Below are 20,604 nucleotides of genomic sequence, written 5' to 3'. Positions count from 1 at the left end.
TCTGTTCCCTTTCACCTCTCTGGACAATGTTGCTTTTTAAAGCCAGCGATTCTTCCTTCTTTATCCCCTCCTCTCCCGCCTCCCCTTCTTCTGTGCTCCCACCCTTTCCCCCTCATCTCTCTCTTTCCCAACCCTATGAAATTAGCCTCTCTTAAGAGAAAACTTGCCCTTCTTCCACACAAAGCTGTTTTGCAACCACTGTGGGTTTTTTGATTTTTCGTTCTTAAAATTTTTTTTTGAAGTGACAGTTTGCTACTTTTAAAGTTTGTGATTGTCTTGGGGATATTTTTTTGACAAGGATGGGAGGGAGGAGGACAGAAAAACTTTTCAGTCATGCAAAAAGAGAATACAGAATAATAATGAGTTTTAGGTTCCTGCTGGCAGCACTTGCCTCTTAAAATAAGGAACCCTCCCTTTCCTTCTCTAGATGGAAAGTTTAAGGAAATTTTGCACCCTAAAGGTACTTCTGCCCTGTATTTTATTATTATTTTTGTTGCTGCTACTACATTGTTGCTGTTGTGCTGTTTTTAATTTAGAGCTAGGGCTGCTGGGAAGTGGGTATGTGATCCCTTTGGTCTTGCACAGAGCTGTATGCAGTTACAGAAGTGCCCAATCAGGTGGGGAGACCATGATGTCTTCTAAGTGAAGCAATCGATCCAAAGGTTCAAGTAGTATCCAAAAGGGGATGTTTGTTTGCCAATACTGACCCATGACTAAGTGTGTGACCTTAGGCATGTCACTTTCCCTAAGAACAATGATGATGATAAAACCTTTTACTAAAAAAATGCTTAATACGTGACTTTTCTGTGTGCACTATGACTCTGTTTCATAAACCAGATGAGTCTATGATAATGTCATGAAAACTTTATGGGCCATCCTTGGCTAAGTATGATATAATAATCTACTGCTGGGGTTAAACTTGGCTGCTGATGTGGGAGGTCAGCAAGAACAAGGACTCCCAGCCCTGGCTGCTTGTCAGAGTCATGGGCAAGGCTGGACCACAGGCTCAGGGGTCTGACTCTCAGTGTTTGAACCCTCTATCCACCACTTGCTAGCTACACAAATGTGGCACATTTTTGTCATCTCTAAAATAAGGGTAGTAATGGTATCCAACTTCATGTTGTTATTGGAATGACTAAAAGATTTTTATCACATAAAGTACTTGAAACTGCTTCTGGCCCATTGTAGATACGTGTGAATGTCAACCATGATTATTGACCCCCTTCCTATCCCACAACCATATTACAGATGAGAAAATGGGTGCACTGGCTTCCTGTGGGGCTTTTCTGACTACATCACAGTTGCCTTCTGCTGCTTTATTTTTCATCATAGAGTTAACATGGATAAAAGAAATAATGTAATTATCAATGGGATTGCAATGATGATTAACATAGCAATCCTATTTAGAAATGTCATGAAATAGAAACACCCTAAGATATAAAAAAAAAAAAAAAAGATATATAATCATGTCTTTTTGGCAAAGAAGGTGAACCAGATGTGGAGATTATATTCATGGAAGGAAAGCCAATCATGATTTTGGCAACAAAAGTTATTTTACATATTTTCAGTTGGAAATCTACAGAACCTGGAGATTTATTTTTCTTCGGTATCAGTTTCTAGAAACGTATCATATGACCAAGAGTTTCCCAACAATAGGGAGAGAGCATTATTAAAATATGCTTTCCTAGACAGGCACAGATGACTCTGAATAAGAAACTGAATATTGCAACTTAATAAGGAAAGGAAAATGAGTGGAGTATCTTGAAAATGGGGTGAGTTTTCTCTCCCAGAGAGAGAGAGAGGTGAATGGTCATTCTTTAAATACTTTCTAAATGGCTAAAAGAAATACTGAAAGAAGTGATGAGTCAGGCCGCTGGGTTTAAACCCTTGCTCTGCCACTTGCAGGGTCACCTTGGGCAATAACTTTTTCTCCAGCTCAATTTCCTTCTCTAGAAAATTGGTATAATAATGACATCTCCCTCATAGAGATAATGGGTGTATGGTAAGGTATTGGGTCAGGTGTTTGGAACATACTAATTCTTCCAAAAACATCACCTCATAATTCTTTAATGCCTTGCAACAAGTGATTTCTGAGATATGGGACAAGTTATACCAAGCTGGTGATCTTGATCACTTTGTGAACCTGGTCATTTTCAGTAAACCCATAGTTCTGTCCACTTTCTAGATAAACTGTGGCCTTCAAGGAAGAAGGAAATTGCTTCACTCAAGAACTCATATTTCACAGATGTGTGCTGACTGCCTGCTGCCACCAAACCAGTTCCCCCCAATTAAAATAGTCCTGTTAGCATCAGCATATTTTTTTCATCAGTTCCCTCTCCTGCCATGAGGCTCCTGCCTGAAAATACTTGACTGTACCACCAGAGGTTGGGGCAGTCTTGTGAGAGAATACTGAAGAAAGTTAAAAGAAGGTCATCTCCATCGCCCAAGATCCCCCACAACAGGGCAACCCCCTCATGCCTGGACCCTGCAACCTGTGATCCAGAGGCCACCGTGAATTCCAAGCATGAATGGAGTTTCCCCCTCTCCTGTGGCCCCAACTTCTGGTGAGCCTTATGTTGGCATGACAGCCATGGGGTGTGTGTGTATCCGTGTGCACACCTCAAGAAAGGGAGAAGTGCAGGAGCTTCTCCTCGCTTTGACACAAAAGGCCCAGCTCCAGATGTCAAGGAAACATAGGCTGAACTGAAGGAAGCTGGCAGTCCCCCTGAATTCATCAATGTGGGAAAAGATACCCAAAGTACTTTTGGGTTCTTGTCTAAAACTCAGGGTGCTAAGGACCCAGGGATTGCCTCCCCAAACTATTCACCATTCTGTGTCTGAACCCCCATCCCCCTCTCACAGCCTTCAGGGGCAACAAACATGTGTGATGCCAGCATTCCATTCCCTCCCATGCATGAAAAGATCCTGATTCCTATCATGATCATGCTACTTCCCAGAGGGGTGCTTGAGACGGGGCGGGAAGAAAGCATAATAATAAATCTTTGCACTCCAGGCAAGGTGATAATTAAAAGCATTCTCCACAGCGATGTGCTCTCTAAGGCCAAAAGGGAGGCAGCTGGTCAGCAGAAAGTCCTAGCGTGCCTGGGCTCGGGCCCCAGCTCTGCCTCACACTGGGTGTGGGTTTCAGTCAAGGTACTTCTTAGTCTATGAAATGGGAATAATGATCACACTGATGGTGTGGGATTGAGGGAAGTAGCGTGTTAGTGCAGTTTAAGTTGAATTCGTCAGATACACTTCTGTACTCCAGAGCACCTCCGGGCTCCCAGCTCCTGCCCCACTTGATTCTCTTACTCCCTCACTTGTGCTCCATTCCTGTTCCCACTGAAGAAACAAAGGGAAGCCGGACTAGGAAAGCTCAGCTATGTTTGGCGTCTAGAAGAAATGCAGGTCAAGGAGCCTGACTGACAAGGGGCCTTAATGAGGGTGCCTGCCTTAGGGGGACCTGGGCCTCCTGACTGGCCCTGTCCTGTTTCATGCTACAGGCTGTCAGTTACCCCTCCTCCACTTTCTGAGTTGGCACTTTGGGTTGCTCCTCTGACAACAACTCCAACCAGATGAGTTATGGCATTTCTAAACAGTTTACATCTCTTCCCTATTCCCCTTGGGAAGTAGGGTGGTGGATAAAGTTAGCAGATAGGAGTCTTTTTTTTTTTAATTTTTATTTATTTATGATAGTCACAGAGAGAGAGAGAGAGGCAGAGACACAGGCAGAGGGAGAAGCAGGCTCCATGCACCGGAGCCCGATGTGGGATTCGATCCCCGGTCTCCAGGATCGTGCCCTGGGCCAAAGGCAGGCGCCAAACCGCTGCGCCACCCAGGGATCCCAGCAGATAGGAGTCTTAAAAACTGGGCCAGAGGGTGCTCACCAGATTGGTGTCTTCCATTGATGAAAAGGATGCAGAGCTACATGGCAAAACATGAAGGAGAGATTTTTTTTAAATGCAAACGCATCATCCATTAATACCACATGGACTGTCCAGAGGTCTGAGAAGTCTGTAATTGCAAGCAAAATAGCAAATGCCTGACATGTGATTTTTTTCAAACTTTAATGTATATAGGGATCATCTGGGAGAGCCTCTTGAAAATGTAGACTCCTAGGCATCATTCCTCAGAGATGCTGATTCATTGGGTTTGGGATGGGGACAAGGATTCTACATTTTAAAAAGTGGTTTACTGGGATGCCTGGGTGGCTCAGTGGTTTAGCCCCTGCCTTCGGCCCAGGGCATGACCCTGGGGTCCCGGGATGGAGTCCCACATCAGGCTCCCTGCATGGAGCCTGCTTCTCCCTCTGCCTGTGTCTCTGCCTCTCTCTCTCTCTCTCTCTCTCTCTCTCTCTCTCTCTTTCTCTCCTCTGTGTGTGTGTGTGTGTGTGTGTGTGTCTCTCAGGAATAAATAAAGTCTTAAAAAAAAAAAGAAACAGAAGCCATCTCAACTACATATCAAAGGCAAACACATAATTCTAATCTTTAAGCAATTATAGCATAAAACTAGAAAGCATGGAATTAAAAAAAAAAAGTGGTTTACCTGGTTGGTGATTCTGATACATAAGCATGCAAATGAAACAATGCCCTAGTAATTTCTCCAGAGATCCAGTCCTGTGTCCTGATTTTATGTCAGTGACCCAAGTCAACAGTTAGGGTAGGCTAACCTACATTTTCACAGTTGGTGGTGGTGGTGGTTTTTTCTGGTTTGTTTGTTTTAAGTAAAAGAGTTTAAATCTACAGAAAAGTTCCAAGGAAAGTACAATGAACTCCCATACCTGCTTCACCTAGCTTCTAACCTTTTGCCACATTTTTAAGATCTCTCTCGTATTATTATTACCAACTTATTTTTTTATAACATGAATCTATTATTGTTAGCTTTAGGAAACCATTTGAGAATAAGCTGTAGATATCATGACCCTTCATCTCCAAATACTTCAGAATTTATCTCAGAAAAACAAGAACTTCTCTTATGTAATAGCTACGATACAATGATCTCACCCAGGAAATTAGCATTGATATAATACTATTATCTAATATACCAGTCAGAGTCAAACTTTGTTGGGTGTCCCAATTTTGTCCTTTATGGAAATATTTTTTTTCTGATCAAAGATCTACTCCAGGATTAGACATTCTATTTAGTTGAAATGTCTTCATTTCAATGTGTTAATGTGTAACACATTTCAAATGTGTTAATGATTTTTTTAAGCCACTGATGTTTTCATAGGAATGTCTTTCTTTAAGAACATATTACCTGCTAGACAACAGCATTTCTTTTTCCTTTTGTCCTTATTACCGGCAAAAAGCCAGAGATATAGTGCTAGCCTGAGCAACAGCAGACTTAACCTGGGCCCAATCCTGCATCAGCCAAGGCCTTGGGGAAGGACCATATCTCCTGGTCCTGGGTTTGCCATGTGAGCTGATTCCCCATCACTATTAATGTGTTCCTCTGCTCCTCAGCCAGGTGGGCTATCACCTAGCTTACTCATTGTCCAGACTAGTTCCCTGGATATATAAAGCTACCAAACATTACTTCACGATAGTTTAAATCTCCCCAGGAAGAGTAACTGATAAAAGATATGCCACTTTTTGTCCTTCCAAGCTTTCTCCAAAGGCAGTTGGCTGAATGCATACCTCTAAGGGGTATTCCCTCATCCCCCACCCCTGGCAGCCAGGACCTTAAATAATCTGAAATCAGAACAAGTGACTATCTTTCTTCTGCTTCGGCCAGAAAAAAAAAAAAAAGTCACCTGAAAAAAATATAAGACGGTTAAAAAATGAGATGAGCAAGTATAATGCCAAGACTTAGTAGAATCCAGCTCTGGTATCCTCCTGTTGCCCCAGATTCTACAATGAGAGTAGAAAAGCAAAGCTCATATCAAGACAGCTGATTGGCATAATTTGAGGAATTCACTTATTTACAATGAGCATCTAGAATACATTGCTATGGAAGAAAACCCATTTCACATAAGCATCTTCCTGACTGATGTTGAATTAAGCCTAGATTCAGAAAGACAATGCCCCAGATTTCCTTAAATGGTTAAGTTTTTTGTTTTCTTTGTTTATTTGCTAGTATTTACCTAAGAATAGTATGCATTTTCTCTGACAAGTGAGTTTAATTTAATTAAAGAGTTCTTTTCAGAGGGTCAGGGAACCTGGCTACAGGTCACCAGTCAGGATTTTTACCCCTCCTTAAAGAGCTGGAGGAAAGCTATATTAGAGAAAGTTTTCAGGGGCAAGGCTTCTTGGGGAATGTTGGAAACAGAGCTGGGTGGGAGGAGATTAATTCTTTCTATTCAGACACCCTAGTTCTGTTCTTCTCATGCCTGTTATTGTTTTCATAGCTATCTTTGAGGACTTTCATACTTGTCACTGCAAACATAGCAGAGAAGTTCTATGCAGTATGCCCTATAAAACTTTTGATTGGTAAATTAGATAGGTTGTAGACTGACCATTTTCGTGTAGGGTGAGCTACCTTCATCCCATCTTGAGATTTCCCATGTGCATCCTGGTTTGATTTATTAAAACAGTCCTGGCTTATCTCTGTTATCCCAATATAGTTATTAAAATGTCCCCATTTCATTTTCAAAAGTGTCCTATTTGGATGATGACTTACATAACCATACTAAGACTCTGGGAAACTTAAAGTATGTTCTCCCCACACAAAGCCAATGGAGTTGAGTGGTTTGTGCTAGCACATACCAGTCTTCATCCTAGTGATTAGCTAGCTCTGTTTCTTCCTTCTGCTGTGGAGGATTAACCCATCCCTAACTCTTGCATTCCAAAGGTTCTGATTGCCCCGCCTTTTCTTGTCTTCACATTTCTAACCTTCCTCACTAACAAGTATTATTGGAACGTGGATCCTCGGTGTGTTGTGCAAATAAAGACTCTGGACTGCATTCAGATCTTTCACCTCTACCCAAGAAACATTGGGGATGAAATTTTCTGCTTTACCAAAGTGATGCAGCCTAATTCTGTATCAGGCCAAATGCCTTCCTCAATGCACAGATGACATTGAGGCAGTTATTGTGTGGTTTTATGCCTCAGATCCTTTATTTGTAAATCTGAAAGAAGACTAATAGCTTTAAAGTATTTTGAGAATCTCAAAGCTCAGAAGATTATAAATAACAAAAGATATTTTTTTCTCATCTAAAATGGCAGTACAGATACTGCGGTTACTTACTTAATAGATAGCGTGTGTTTCCTGGGCCATTTGCAGCTGATGGGTTTTTTCCAGTGCTCTATTTATAGAGCTAGGTCAGAAATATCACTTCCGTTGGAACTTGACCTACAGACCATTGTCAATTTTAAAGGCCTGAGGAAGTAGAGTGCACACTGAACTGAATACAGCTGGTTCACAGGTTCAGTTAATGAACCACAAACCCCCAAGGAAATTAATTTTGCTGGAGGATAGATGTGTGAGCCTCTCCCAGTCTCTTTTATGTGATACCTTTGCATTGTGGCCTCATGGAGCTTGTAGGTCATCTTGAATCGTTATTCTGGAAATATCCTAGCGTAGGCAGTCTTTTTCCCTTTTATACCCCATTCATCCTCTTCAAAACTGCTTGCTGAAATTCTGGCTTTCTGCATCGAATAAAATAAGACCTGATGATATACAAACAGGTAATTTGGGCTACTCTGAGAAACTTAGGAAAAAGCAGATCTAAATATTTCCCTACTTCATCTTTTGTTTGGGGCTAACCAAGATTCTCAGTCACTTCCCCAGTTCAAATGAATGACCAAACCAAAGATATATGCTGAAGCTCAGCCTCTTCCATGGGCCTGGTTTTCAATAGGAGAATCTTAATTTCATGAATGGTAATCCCCTTCTGATCCTTACTCTCTCATTCAGACTCCCACATTTATTTAAGCTTTGTTTTTATGAAGTTGTGTTTGCTGGGACTTGGCCACTGGCCATCACATGTTTAATCATCATAAGGTTTTTAGTAAGTAGGATAGACTAAGAAAATCCCTAGTCTGGAGAGAAATCTACTCTTAGGAAAAGGACCACATGTCTGTAGTCTCGTCAGGCTTAAATGAGGGTTAGGTAGTGTACAGCCATTCAAAGATAATACATGGAACAGAACATTCTTAAACTTTTGGGAAAAGTGAGGTCCAGAAAGAAGAACTAATTTCTTGTCATCAAAATGCCATAGATTCAAAGTTGTTAGTAGAGGCAGGAACTTCTGAGATCATTGTCAGTAACCCCTTGTCATGGATGAGAAAACTGGAAGTTCAGAGAGGTGAAGTAACCGGTCATTGCCAAGGCCTGCCCTGATGTTCTTTGTTATGTCACTCTCCTTCTCCCACCCAGTCTTGTTAAAAGCCCACAGCTAAGTTGGAAATAGAACTCCAGGGTCCTGCCATGTAGCCAGCAGCTAACCATATGCTGTTAGGCATTACATAGAACATACTTTAGGATGTGAGGACAAAGAAAGAGACTGTTCATTCCAATGCTAACATGCCATCCCCATCCTGAACTTATTTCAGTCCTGGAAAGATGTATAGGTATTTTCTTCCTTTCTTCCTTCTTTCCTTCCTTTTATCCTTCTTTCCTTCCTTTCTTCCATCTTTCCTTCTTTCTTTCCTGTCTTTCTGTCCTCTCTCCCTCTCTTTCTCTTTCTTTCCTCTTTCTAATCTCAATAAGTTGTTTTTCATTTAAAGGGACGGGAGGGACTAATGTCCAGAATATCCAGCTCTCCTGGACTGCGAATTTTTCCTTTTCCCCTGTTCTGGGAGTCCATGCTTTTTTAATACTTTCATTATTTTTAACATAGGAAAGTCTCTTCTTTTAAAGTTGATCCTTTTGCTACAGGGCAGACAGTTTTATGTTATGTACTAGACTTTTAGTTTGACCTCCCAGAAATGCTTAGTTAGAGGAGTCATAAATTGAAATGTTTTCAGAGAAAGAGCTTCCTCATTGAAGGCCCCCCAACAGGCCTCTTCTAGATACTGACACGGGTTGGTACCAGTAGCCCATTACCTTTTTGGAAATCAAGGCTACATAGCAACCTGATTATCCTCCTTCAGTCCGATTACACAAGGACTACACCCTGTGTACAGAACAGAGAGCCCCTTGCCTTGTGAGAAATGTATCTTTGTAACCAACTCCCACTCCACAGGCATGGGGAATTGGATCCAAAAGATAGTGGTCATGAAAGATATTCCAGAATCCAAGTCCTGTTGTTTTAACCACTTCATTACTGAGCTTTACTAGCTTGACCCATTATTAATAGAACGAAAAATGTTGAAGATGATAATTCAACTTTCTTTCTCCTTAGAATTTCATCTTCAGTGTTTGATCATCATTGTTCCTGTCATTTACACATATCAAATATCTCCATCTAAGAGTCACCAGGAACCTTTGGTTGCCTGGAGGCAGGAACTATTATTCACATTTTACAGATGGGTAAGCAATTACAGAAAGAAAACATGCCTTTGACTTACCTAAAAGAGTCTCAGAGAGTGAAGAATGAATGTCCCCACAGTCTGTTTTAGAGAGATCTGATTTCAGTGTAAACAAATTAGATTTTCTCCATGTAGCTTACTCGAATACTTCCATAAGCTCAATCCTATGATGATGAAAAATCTCCAATAATGAAAATATTTTCAAAACCTAGTTCACTTATTTGACTTTTCTATTTGTATTGAAACAAACCAAATTCCAATACAATGAAGTCATTCTGCCTTGCCAGATCTAAATATCAGAGTCATCAAAAAGGAGAAAGGAAAAAAAAAAAAGGAGAAAGGGAGAGAGTGCTCTAATTTTTAGAACTCCCACTTAAAATGAGCATAAAGAAAACACACTTATCTCTTTCCCAACCAGTTATGTCATTAGGCAGGAAATCACCTTTTCTGAAAGGCAGCAAGCAGATTCCTTCTACCTTTGATTTTTCATAAGTAACATTAATTATTATTTATGCCAGTCCTTCCATAGAAATGTTTGAAAGTCAAAAGACATGAAACCACTAAATTTTCTAGTTGAAAATAAAGTTACAGGGGCACCTGAGTGGCTCAGTGGGTTAAGTGTCTGCCTTTAGCTCAGGTCATGATCTCGGGGGTCCTTGGGATCAAGCCCCATGTCTGGCTCCCTGCTCAGCAGGAAGTCTGCTTCTCCCTCTCCTTTTGCCCCTCCCTCCCCACACTTGTGCACTCTCTCAAGTAAATAAATAAAACCTTAAAAAAAAAAAGAAAGTTATAAATTTATAGTAACTGACAGTTTTCCCATCTTCCTTTCTCCCACTTCTCTTTCAGGTAATCCCACCACCTATAGCCACTCTTCAAGGTCCTATTAAGTGAAATAATTTCTCAATTCTGACCGGATTTTTAGGTCTTCAACCAGAGAGGGTCAGTTTCAGGCCACCTGATTTACATGAATCAGCTGCTAGGCCAGTTGAGCGAGGTTAAATAACTTGCCAAGCCAGGGCATGCATTGTCTTTCTGGAAACCCCTTGCCCTGAGTTATCACTATACATCAGAACAGAGGAAGCTGGTTGTGGAGTCAGAGTGACATACAGATTCAGATGAGTGATGAGATGCTCACAATATGCCTCCATCAGTGCCTTCCCAAGATAGGTCTTCAGGCTCTGCAGGAGCTATTTGGCATAACAAGCCTGGAGAAGGCTGACTGGAGTAGTGGTGAAGACAGTCAGCCTGATTTGAGCCCTGCCCTGTCATTAACCCACCATGTGACCTTGGAAGAGTTACTTAGTCTCTCCTAGCCTTAGTTTGTCAATAGAGATGATTATATTACCCACCTCAGAGGGTGACTGTAAGGATCAAAAAACATGTAACTAGGATATGAAGCTCAAACGAGATGTAAGCCCTCCTTATATAAAGGGCCCACCTTTTGTCTCACTTGTAGTACTCTAAACATATTGTCTTTTCTTATCATTAGCTTTCAAAGCCCTCTGTTACTGCACTTATGGTGGTGTAATGTTTGTAAGCACCCCTGAAAATAGATCTCAAGCCACCCACTGAGGGTTTCCATTAGAAACTTTTCCGATTTGTTTGTACTCATGGCCTTTCATCAGGACCTGAGCTTACCCGTCTGGAAAGCAGCCAGGTTTATGGGTACTTTGTTATACTGTTTTCATTGGTTAGGGACATGGTGTTCTTAAATAGTCACCGCTGGCCACATGTGGCTCCTGAAAACATTTTCCACACCTGGGAAGTGTCTATAATTTTATTATCAAAAAATTTTTTTGTTTGAGTGCTTAACTAATTAACAACTCCTAATTATTTACATGTAGCTAGCTTTTTTTGTGGCAAACTTGAAAGTTCAGCCTTACTTCATCCTGTCATTTAGAAGGTACCAAGCAACAAGCTTCTAACAAGTTTGTTTGAAAAATGTGAAAATGCTATTAATTTTAACTTAAGCAAGATAGAATTAAGAATGTAAATCTGCCGCTAAAACAGATATATCATAATATGGTTCAAAGTTTAGTAGGAAAAAAAAAACAAAGTTTAGTAGGAATAACTTATTAACCATTTAATCAGGATTTATTAAGTATCTTCTGTGCATTAGTGACAAAGAATGATTGAGGCATATATGATTCAGGCAGGCTAGCATAAATCAGACATGGATTTGGCCCTCTTAAAATATGTATTAGGGGTGATAAGAAAAGCACACACAAGTAATAAACCATAGGAGAGAAAATGGTGTAACGTGAGAGGGGAAAATAAAGTATTATGGGAATTTAGAGGAGGAAGACAGTATGTTTGTGATGACCAAGAAAGTCGCAAGCAGGAAGTGGTATCAAAGACAACGTGTAGACCTAGAGGCATTTCAGGTGTGGAGGGGACATGGGAAAGAGGTGATTACATTGGAGCAAAGTCTATATGAAGTGGAATGGAGGGAGCAGTGTGGAAAGGCAAGTTGGGTACAGACTAGAAGAGCTTCAGATGCCAGTATGATGAATTTATAACTCTTTGGATGCACTTGGGAGCCATTGAAAGTTTTCGAGCATGCTTGATCAGAAGTGACGGGAGTATGCTTAGTTGTGTGCTTGAGGAGGGTAAGTAGGCAGAAGAGAGGATGGGCTTTATTGAGGAGGACCTGACAGCTGCTTGGACATCAGTTAGAAAGCTCTAGCAGCCATCCCCGGGGAAAAGCAAGTGAGGATCTGATCTAAGGCTGGAGTCGGGGGAACAGAGGGTAGGGAATAGATATAGGTAAGATTTTACAGTTCAATCAACAGAGTGTCACAATTTATTGGAACTGAGAAGCATGGAAGAAGGAAAGTTTAAAAATGGAAATGAGATTCTGAACCAGTTTAACTAGAAGGCCAAAGAAAGGGACAAAGAAGGAGGAGTGAGTTATGTGGGAAGAGAAGGAGAAGAAAAGCAGAGAAGGAGAAGAATGCTCAGCAGGGTCCAGAAAAAGCAGAAGAAACAGTATGTTAGTTGCCAAAAGAGGGAGAAGCTTTATCAGCTACTAACAAGAGGTCAAGGAGAATGGGGACAGGGAAGTCAGGAAGTTACAGAAGACTGTCCAGGGAGAAAGCTTAGAGCAATGGGGCCAGAGAGACACGGGTGCAGATGACAAAGTGTCCCGGATGCATTATTCAGGAGTTAATATTTCTCCTAGGCACAGAGAGATACTAGAGGAGTTTAAGTTAAGGAAGTGATACAATCAGATGAGCACCGTTTAGATAATTTGTTTTCAAATTAATTCATATATGTTTTGAATTATGTGCATGATGCACCAAGGTCACCCTAAATTTTATTCTTTCCTATGCTAAATTCTTCTTCATTTCAAAATCGCCAGGCTCAATATGGCCCCAGTTGTTGATTTCCATCTAATTTATTCCCATACCTGCTTGAACCAGAGAAAATATATGATTGGTGTTATCTAACCCAGGGGCATTCAACCTCAGAACTGTCATGTTTTGGGCTGGATAATTCTTTGTTACAGGTGCCTGTCCTGTGCATTACAGGGTGTTTAGCAGCATCACCGACCTCTACCCTCTAAATGCCAGTGGCAATCTCACTTAGACATTGCCAACAAAATTACCTCCAGCCTGGAACCACTGACCCACATTCATCTGCTTTAATATTTGAGCCCAGTAGTGTAAGGCTGTGCAAAGTTGGCAACCGCCCTAAAAGATGATGTGTCCAGAAAAGAAAGAAAAGAAGACCAATACTCCAGGCTGAGGAGTGAAAATCAGATGATGCAGTAAGCAGGCAATGAATGAGAAGGCCAAGGCCTCATGTTTTAACTAAGTCAGTGGACTTCAGCCTCTCTGTACTTAATCTCCTCATTGCAAAGAGATGTGATATTCAGGATATAAGTCATAATGAATGTCCCACTGTACTCTGTAGGACTAAGATTCCTCTCATGGCCTAGGGCCAGAGTGGGCACAGGTATTCAGAGAAGACCTCAGGATGTGCCAGATATGATGGGAGGGGGGGATGCTGACTTCTAAGTGGTGGGGCTTGGGAGCCTGGCTTTAAGGAGGAAGAAGAGGAGGAGAGCAGGAATAGTTTCCTCCTGGTGCTCTCAAGAGGGATCAGCAAAGCTCTGGAGATGTAAGGTAGTAGCTAAGGCATAACTTGGAGCAGACTAGAAACTCAGATGATTATTTCAGATCCTCCCCTTTACAGGACGGTCTTAGAAGGTGAAAGAATGTTTCTCTGAGGATAAGGATGTCTAATACAGATTAGATATGAAAATGGTTAGAGTTTCCAGATTCCTCTTCTGGGTGTGTGTGTGCAGGGGTTGGAAGGGCAAAGGAATTTTATGTGCATATGCCACGATTTTTCTATATTGATTAGGAAAATTGAGGTAAGACTCTTATCAAGCTAAAAAAAGTCTTATAACTCTCTTAAACTAAGACTATTTCATAACTGGCTCTTATTCTATGAAGTAGCATTATGCCTTTCTGCCATAGATTTTGAGTGGCTTGATTTATTATTAGCCATGGCTCCAAGCTGCCTTGCATGCAACCTCTTATTGATATATAATTCTGTTATCTTTTAGCCCAGGGGTGGTCACTTTCACTGAGGCTGAAGGAAACTCTTGCTGGTTTTTATTTTTAGTCTCATGTTCCTTATCCCCTTTCCTTCTCTAATTCATGAACTTTTGTGGTAATGAACCGAGCCCCCCCAGGAGTCTCTATACCTTGAGCAATGACTGGACTTTTGTTTATGTGAAACACCATTACAAGAAATGGACCTTCATAATCATGGTTTTACCTTGTTTCACTTCAGGCACTTCTGCTTCCAGCTGTGTGATGGCTGCCCTAGGAAACACCTGGAGTCACAGTGTAAACACCCGACTGATTCTCCAGTACCTTGGTTCAGAGAGAAGACAGGTGAGTGCTTTGGTAATGTTTCCTGACTGTCAAGGTTAGAGAACAAGATGTACTTAGCAATCTTAGTGTTCATCTTCTGAAAGCATTGGCTGTATTGTCGGTCCTGACACTATGAGCAGGTAGGTAAAGAATCCAGCATCCCTGCCCACCCCAATAGCAGCCAACACTATGAGTGGGTAGGTAAATAATCCAGCATCCCTACCCACCCCAATAGCAGTTATAATGAAGTGGGAAATCAGTCACTCACAGGAAAAAATATGTAAGAATAGAGCCCGTAGAGTCAGCATGCCTCCTGATATTTGCCAATGGCTTGTAAGTGACAAGGTGTGGACCTCTAGGGAATCTCAAACTCTCCATCTCTAAAGGGTGAATGATCATTTCACTTAGCTGGTATTTGTTGAGGAGTAGGTAATTTGTGTACAAGTTATATAGTGATGTGCTTTTTCTTGAGGTTAGTATGCTTTAAAAACCATAGGCCAGACAGATCCTACCATGTAATTTAACTATTCCCCAGACCCTGGGTACTTGTGCATTAACTCCTAAGCCAGTAGGTTCAAGTACCAAAAGATGCTGTGGAGACCCCTAAAAGGATGTTAGCTCTCTCTGAGCTTCCTTTTTTTTTTTTTTTTTAATAAATTAATTTTTATTGGTGTTCAATTTACCAACATACAGAATAACACCCAGTGCTCATCCCGTCAAGTGTCCCCCTCCGTGCCCGTCACCCATTCACCCCCACCCCCCGCCCTCCTCCCCTTCCACCACCCCTAGTTCATTTCCCAGAGTTAGAAGTCTTTATGTTCTGTGTCCCTTTCTGATATCTCCCACACATTTCTTTTCCCTTCCCTTATATTCCCCTTCACTATTATTCATATTCCCCAAATGAGTGAGTCTCTCCGAGCTTCCTATTGATGGTTTCTATCCTGGCCTCAAATGAGAATTAACCCCCTTTTCATCCAGAAAGTTTAGCTTTCTACCCCTTTCTCAATCTTCTCTTCCACTCTAAAGAAAGGGACCCCACAGTCTGATCCCTTTTGTAAAATGTTTCAGAATTAGGGAATTTATTTTTCCCTATGCCTGACCTTAACTTTATTCTGTTATGTGGATCAGGTTCCATCATGACCTCTCCCACAAGCAGGAGGAGGAAGAAGATAGGGTGATTGTTCTGATTTGTTGGATGGAGCAGATTCAGAATCCAGATTTGCCCATCTTGCTAAATATGTTACTATCCAAGTTATTAACTAAAGAGGCATGAAATATTATGCTGGTGGTCCTTTCTGGGGGAGGTGGCAGGGAGTTGTTGCCCTTTACCTGCATTAGGTAAATTGGCTCTCTTTCAAGGAGTCAGGAATCATCAGAAACAGACATGAGGACATGAGGCTTTGTCTGTTCCAGACATAACTTTCCGAGTGCCCTTGGTTACAGACCAGAGGATTCTTCTTGGTTTGCTTGGGACTATGTAAATAACATTCCAGCTTGATGATTGAGTCAGCCATGTTCTGAGAAGATGGAGCTGCTTGTTTTCATTTAGGGGAACATTCTTAAGTTTTCAGGTCCTGGCGTGCTCATTACCTAAGTGATACCTTTCCCCATTGATTCAATTATCCTGTGTTCTGAATCCATTACTTCTCTTTTCAATGGAACATATCCAGAGATGTGTAGAACCTAATAACCTTTGGTTTGTACCCTCGGTTATAAATTATGTTAAATAAACCCAGTTTGCAGCTATTAGTGATATCATTATGGGTTGTCAGGCACTACTCCCTAAACTCTAATTTGAGGAAGCAAAATTCCTTGTGAATCAGTGTTAATCCATTCATTTTCATAGATCTTTAACCTCATTCCTTGAAAATGTGTAGTTTATCTCTGTTTTAGGTTTTAGATGGTACACCCTGATTTTGTGATGTAGATGGTATTATGGATTCCAGGCCCCCAGATCCTTGTTTTATCAATTCTAGCTAGCATTTATTAGCATATAAAGACATTAGAGCCACATTTTTCTTTCCTTTTATTTTAATAAATTAGCCAGTCATTTGCATTTTTTTCTGTAGCAACAGGAAGTAGCTGGTAGGAACAAATGCTATTATTTTATGTCTATTTGGTAACTGCAGGAGTTTGGTGGCTCTTGGTTCTTGGCTCATAAGGTCAAATACAGGCCACTAGTCACAAGAAGAACGAGGAGCACAGAATGGATAGATTAGTGACAGTTTATCAACTCATATCCTATCAAATGAGTCAGTGGTGTTATCTTAATCTACAAAGGACAACATGTTACTGTCATTGCTAATCAATCAAGAGCAGAGTTAAATGCTTTTGAATTGTGTTTTCAAACACTAATTAGTAAAATATGTAAATAAAATAGTAAAGTATAATAAAATGCTATAGCAAAATAGAATATAACCAGTGTTAAAATGGCCAGCACAGGCAAAAGAACTTAGACTTAATTAATCTATAGAAATGTGCACACCTTTTGGAACCAGTCCTTCGATTTGTCACCTAATAACTAAGACCAAATTTGATATAGAAAACATGTCTCTATCTGATGAACTTATCTCACTTTAGCAGAGGGTGTGCATCACGATTCACTGAGCCTTTCCTGTGGTCTTGCTTCATGACAAAGTAGAGAAGCCATATGAAGATAAACCTTTTCTGGGTTATGTGCACAAAACAGTACTTTAAGCTAGTCTTTAAGGTCATTGTTCCAAGCAATACCTCCTTATAACACTACTTAGTAGAACATGCCTAGATCATTCTAGCATCAGCAGATCTATGGAACACCAACCACCAGGAAGAGGATACCAGGTATAGTTCCCCCCACCCCCACCAATGAACAGAGGCCACTACACCAAGGGATTAAGGACATAGAATGAGGATTATGCTTTATCTCATTTCTATGACATTGAGCTCTACACCAGGGCTCTCGAATGTGCGGCTTAGTCTGAGATCACATGGCTGGAAGGAGGTCAGGTCAAGCTGAGCAGCTCTGCGACCCGATTAAACCAAGAGCTGAATTGTATAGTCCAAGGGAAGGAGTCCTCCCTGGCTGATTATTTTCTTTACACCCTGGAAACTTTGTAAAAATTATATAACCAAGAAAGAAATCTCCTTATCAGGGCACAAGCCAAGTTAATTCTCTTGTTTATACTGCTTCAGTGTTTGCAAAAACCCTCTTAAGAAGCTAGGAAACATTTTCTTTTGGACTAATTTAGTTTTTTTTTTTCCATTTGACTTTTATTTACTCTTTTTCTAGTCTGCTTCAATCCTGCCCCACCCTTTTTGCAACATTTTTATTCTTACCAAAGACATGTCCTTAAAGTGGAATTAAAATGGCCTCTACTAAGGTTTTTTTTCTCCTCTTCTAATATTTTGGATTTTCTTTTCTTCTTTTTTAAGAATCAAAAATATGTTTTTGGTCCACCATGTGCATGGCTTGGGGAGGCAAAGAAGTAGAAGACACAGTTCTTGTCTTCAAGTTTCTTCTGGTCTTCTATGAGAGATGGTACATATGTGTATACACTCATAAGTAATCAAGATGAAGTATAGGAGTTAAAGAACAAAATAATACTGAAGTACTGTCACAAGACAGTGTTTGATTTGTTACCTAATAAGTGGTTAAGAGAGCACCTGCTTTGAATCCAGAGCAAGGTAAACTCATCAGAGGCACATTAGTCTTTTTAGAAGATGGGACTCCAGTATCACTTTAAAATCAGTGTTTTCTCAAGCCTGGCTGCACTTAGACTCATCAAAGGAGCATTCACAAAATACCAACACCAGAGCCCCACCCCAACCAATTAAATCAAAATCTGTGTCGGCACGGGTGTTTATTTTATTTGTAAATCTCCCCCAAGTGATTCTACTGTGTAGCCAAGGCTGAAAACTGCTGCCTTAAATAGATAAATGTATATTACTGAGAAAGAAAAGGGAAAATTTAGGGTGAGGAGGAACAGCAAAAGAAGACAAACCGGAGGGCAAGTCCCATGTTCAGAAGACATGGGTTGGTTTTGGCCTTGTCAAGAGCAGAGGGTTTGTGCCCTCAGTCATTTGACAAGGCTTTATTTGATCACTTCTTCTCTGCTAGTCACCATGTAAGATGCCAGAGGTTCAAAATATGAGCAAGTTGATGCCCTGAAGCTGTTCACAATTTACTCAGGGAAAGAGGTCAACATGTGAATGGCACATACTGTATGTACATGATGAGTCTAGTGAGCATGGAGGACAGAGTGGGCCCCACCACAAAGGAAGGTTGTGGGGTGTTTGGTGAGGCAGTAACACACACAACAGATTGGCTGAGGCCCTCCTTCAGGAGGTGCTGGCAGTGACCAGGTGCCTGTCATGAGGGGCTGGAAAAGCTGGAATAAGGGTGGTTATACTCAAAAGAATGATTTAAAAAAAAAAAAACCTTGATAAAATATTCATACTATTTCTCATCAAATTGTCATGAAGTCCATTCCTACAAACCACATATGGGATTATATAAATTTTTCAGAGTCCTGGAAGGAGTACTGAAGTAAATTAGTCCCAACTAAGCTTCACACCCCCTCAATGAAATAAATATTATGACTCTCATTTCAACAAACTAGGAAGAGATGATTTTTTCATATAGGAGGTTTATTTAAATGGACCTTATAATAATATTTTCATCTTCTATTTAGAAGTCACCTGGAAGTTAAAGAACGCTTGAGGGGAGAGCCTAAACTACCCAGTAAATTGTTGACAGGACCAATAATGTTACTCAAACTCCTGGTCCTTATTGGAATCCTTAGATTTTCTTTTTTCTTTTTTTTTTTTTTTTTTTATTTATGATAGTCACAGAGAGAGAGAGAGAGGCAGAGACACAGGCAGAGGGAGAAGCAGGCTCCATGCACCGGGAGCCCGATGTGGGATTCGATCCCGGGTCTCCAGGATCGCGCCCTGGGCCAAAGGCAGGCGCCAAACCGCTGCACCACCCAGGGATCCCGAATCCTTAGATTTTCATCAAGGTCCCAGGTTATTTTGATCTTGGAAGTATTTAGTGGCTCCTTTCTGGTGATGTAATTCTTCTCTCAGTATCCATTTAATGTTTTAAAAGACTCAGATGCCATCACTGTGAAGACTTCTTGACACCCAACTTTAATCAGCCCTGTTTCCCTCAGTTTTGTCCACAAATGCACCTAGTATTTGTCTCTGTTCTTGCATGAGTGAAACCTGGATTGTGAGCCCCTTGAAGGCTGTGACTGAATCTTATTTGACTGCTGTCAGAAGCAGAACAATGCTTGACACTTACACATTCAATACATAAATTTTGAAAGAGAGAGAGATGGAGAGAGAGAAAGGAGAGAGAAACTCTTCATATCCATACATGAACCCAGTCTTTTTAAAAAATTATTTATTTATTTATTTATTTATTCATGAGCGATACACAGAGAGAGACAGAGACATAGGCAGGGGGAGAAGCAGGCTCCCTGTGGGGAGTCCAATGCAGGACTTGATCCCAGGACCCTGGGATCATGACCTGAGCCAAAGGCAGATGCTCAACCTCTGAGCCACGGGGATGTCCCCATGAACCCAGTCTTTTTTTTTTTTCCCCATGAACCCAGTCTTAAGGAAGAAGGCTATATTGCTTATTTGGACTCACTCTTCCCCAAAGGCATTGAGTTATGCAGCTTAATAGTTCCTTTAAAGTATTAGTAATTATCAGTTTAAAAGGTTGGCATCAGACTTTGACAATTATAAGCAGACACTTATAAGGAAGTTCTGTATGAATACTGGATATAGGAATATCTTTTTGCAGAATCAGCCTGCTGGGACCCTGGGAGAATGAGAGTCAGGGTTCCCTTGCAATCCTACTTGGAATTCCTCTGTGTAAGCAAACCAGAGCCCTAAACACAGACCTAGTCGGAGTGAGGGAGATGGGTCCCACAGCTGCTTTCAGGGGACAGGCAGCATGTGGACTCTGGCTAAGGAGAAGGATAAGAAATCTTTGTTACCGTCTTCCACCAGTCACAAGTTCTTCTGTCTGTGCTTAGATAGGCTTAAGGGAGGACTGACCAACTAAAGGAAAGTTGAGAAATAAACTCCCAGATAAGCTGAAGGATAGATTTGGGGCAAGAATGTCAGGCATACAATCATATTCACCGAAAGAAAGACATTGAAGAAGACATTTTACCTCATGGAAGTCATTGTTTTATGTCTCACTATTCACAGATCCCTCCAAAGAGGAATTCAGGCTTAGTTGCACTCTCAAAAATGAGCCCTTCTCCCTTTGTAAAATAGTTCTGGGTCATCATGTTTATTCTGTTTCTTTCTACCTC

The 20,604-nt window shown here is 41.0% G+C and overlaps 1 protein-coding gene across 7 annotated transcripts in view; it reads left to right on the top strand.

Moving 5' to 3' along the window:
• Positions 1-20,604, top strand: part of RAD51B (RAD51 paralog B) — a 597,782-nt gene that overhangs the window by 509,944 nt on the left and 67,234 nt on the right. For all 7 annotated transcript variants that reach the window (XR_008661707.1, XR_008661708.1, XM_055304408.1 and 4 more), the window contains one exon: positions 14,214-14,317. Coding sequence is in view for 5 of the 7 variants with exons in the window: in XM_055304408.1 (XP_055160383.1) it covers positions 14,214-14,317 (104 nt within the window). In the remaining 2 variants the exon portion in view is untranslated. The remainder of the gene's footprint in view (positions 1-14,213; positions 14,318-20,604) is intronic.

The sequence above is a fragment of the Nyctereutes procyonoides genome, unplaced genomic scaffold (assembly GCF_905146905.1).
Source record: "Nyctereutes procyonoides isolate TBG_1078 unplaced genomic scaffold, NYPRO_anot_genome, whole genome shotgun sequence".
Taxonomy (NCBI): domain Eukaryota; kingdom Metazoa; phylum Chordata; class Mammalia; order Carnivora; family Canidae; genus Nyctereutes; species Nyctereutes procyonoides.
The sequence above is the reverse complement of the archived record's forward strand: the minus strand, read 5'-3'. Positions and strand labels throughout refer to the sequence as shown.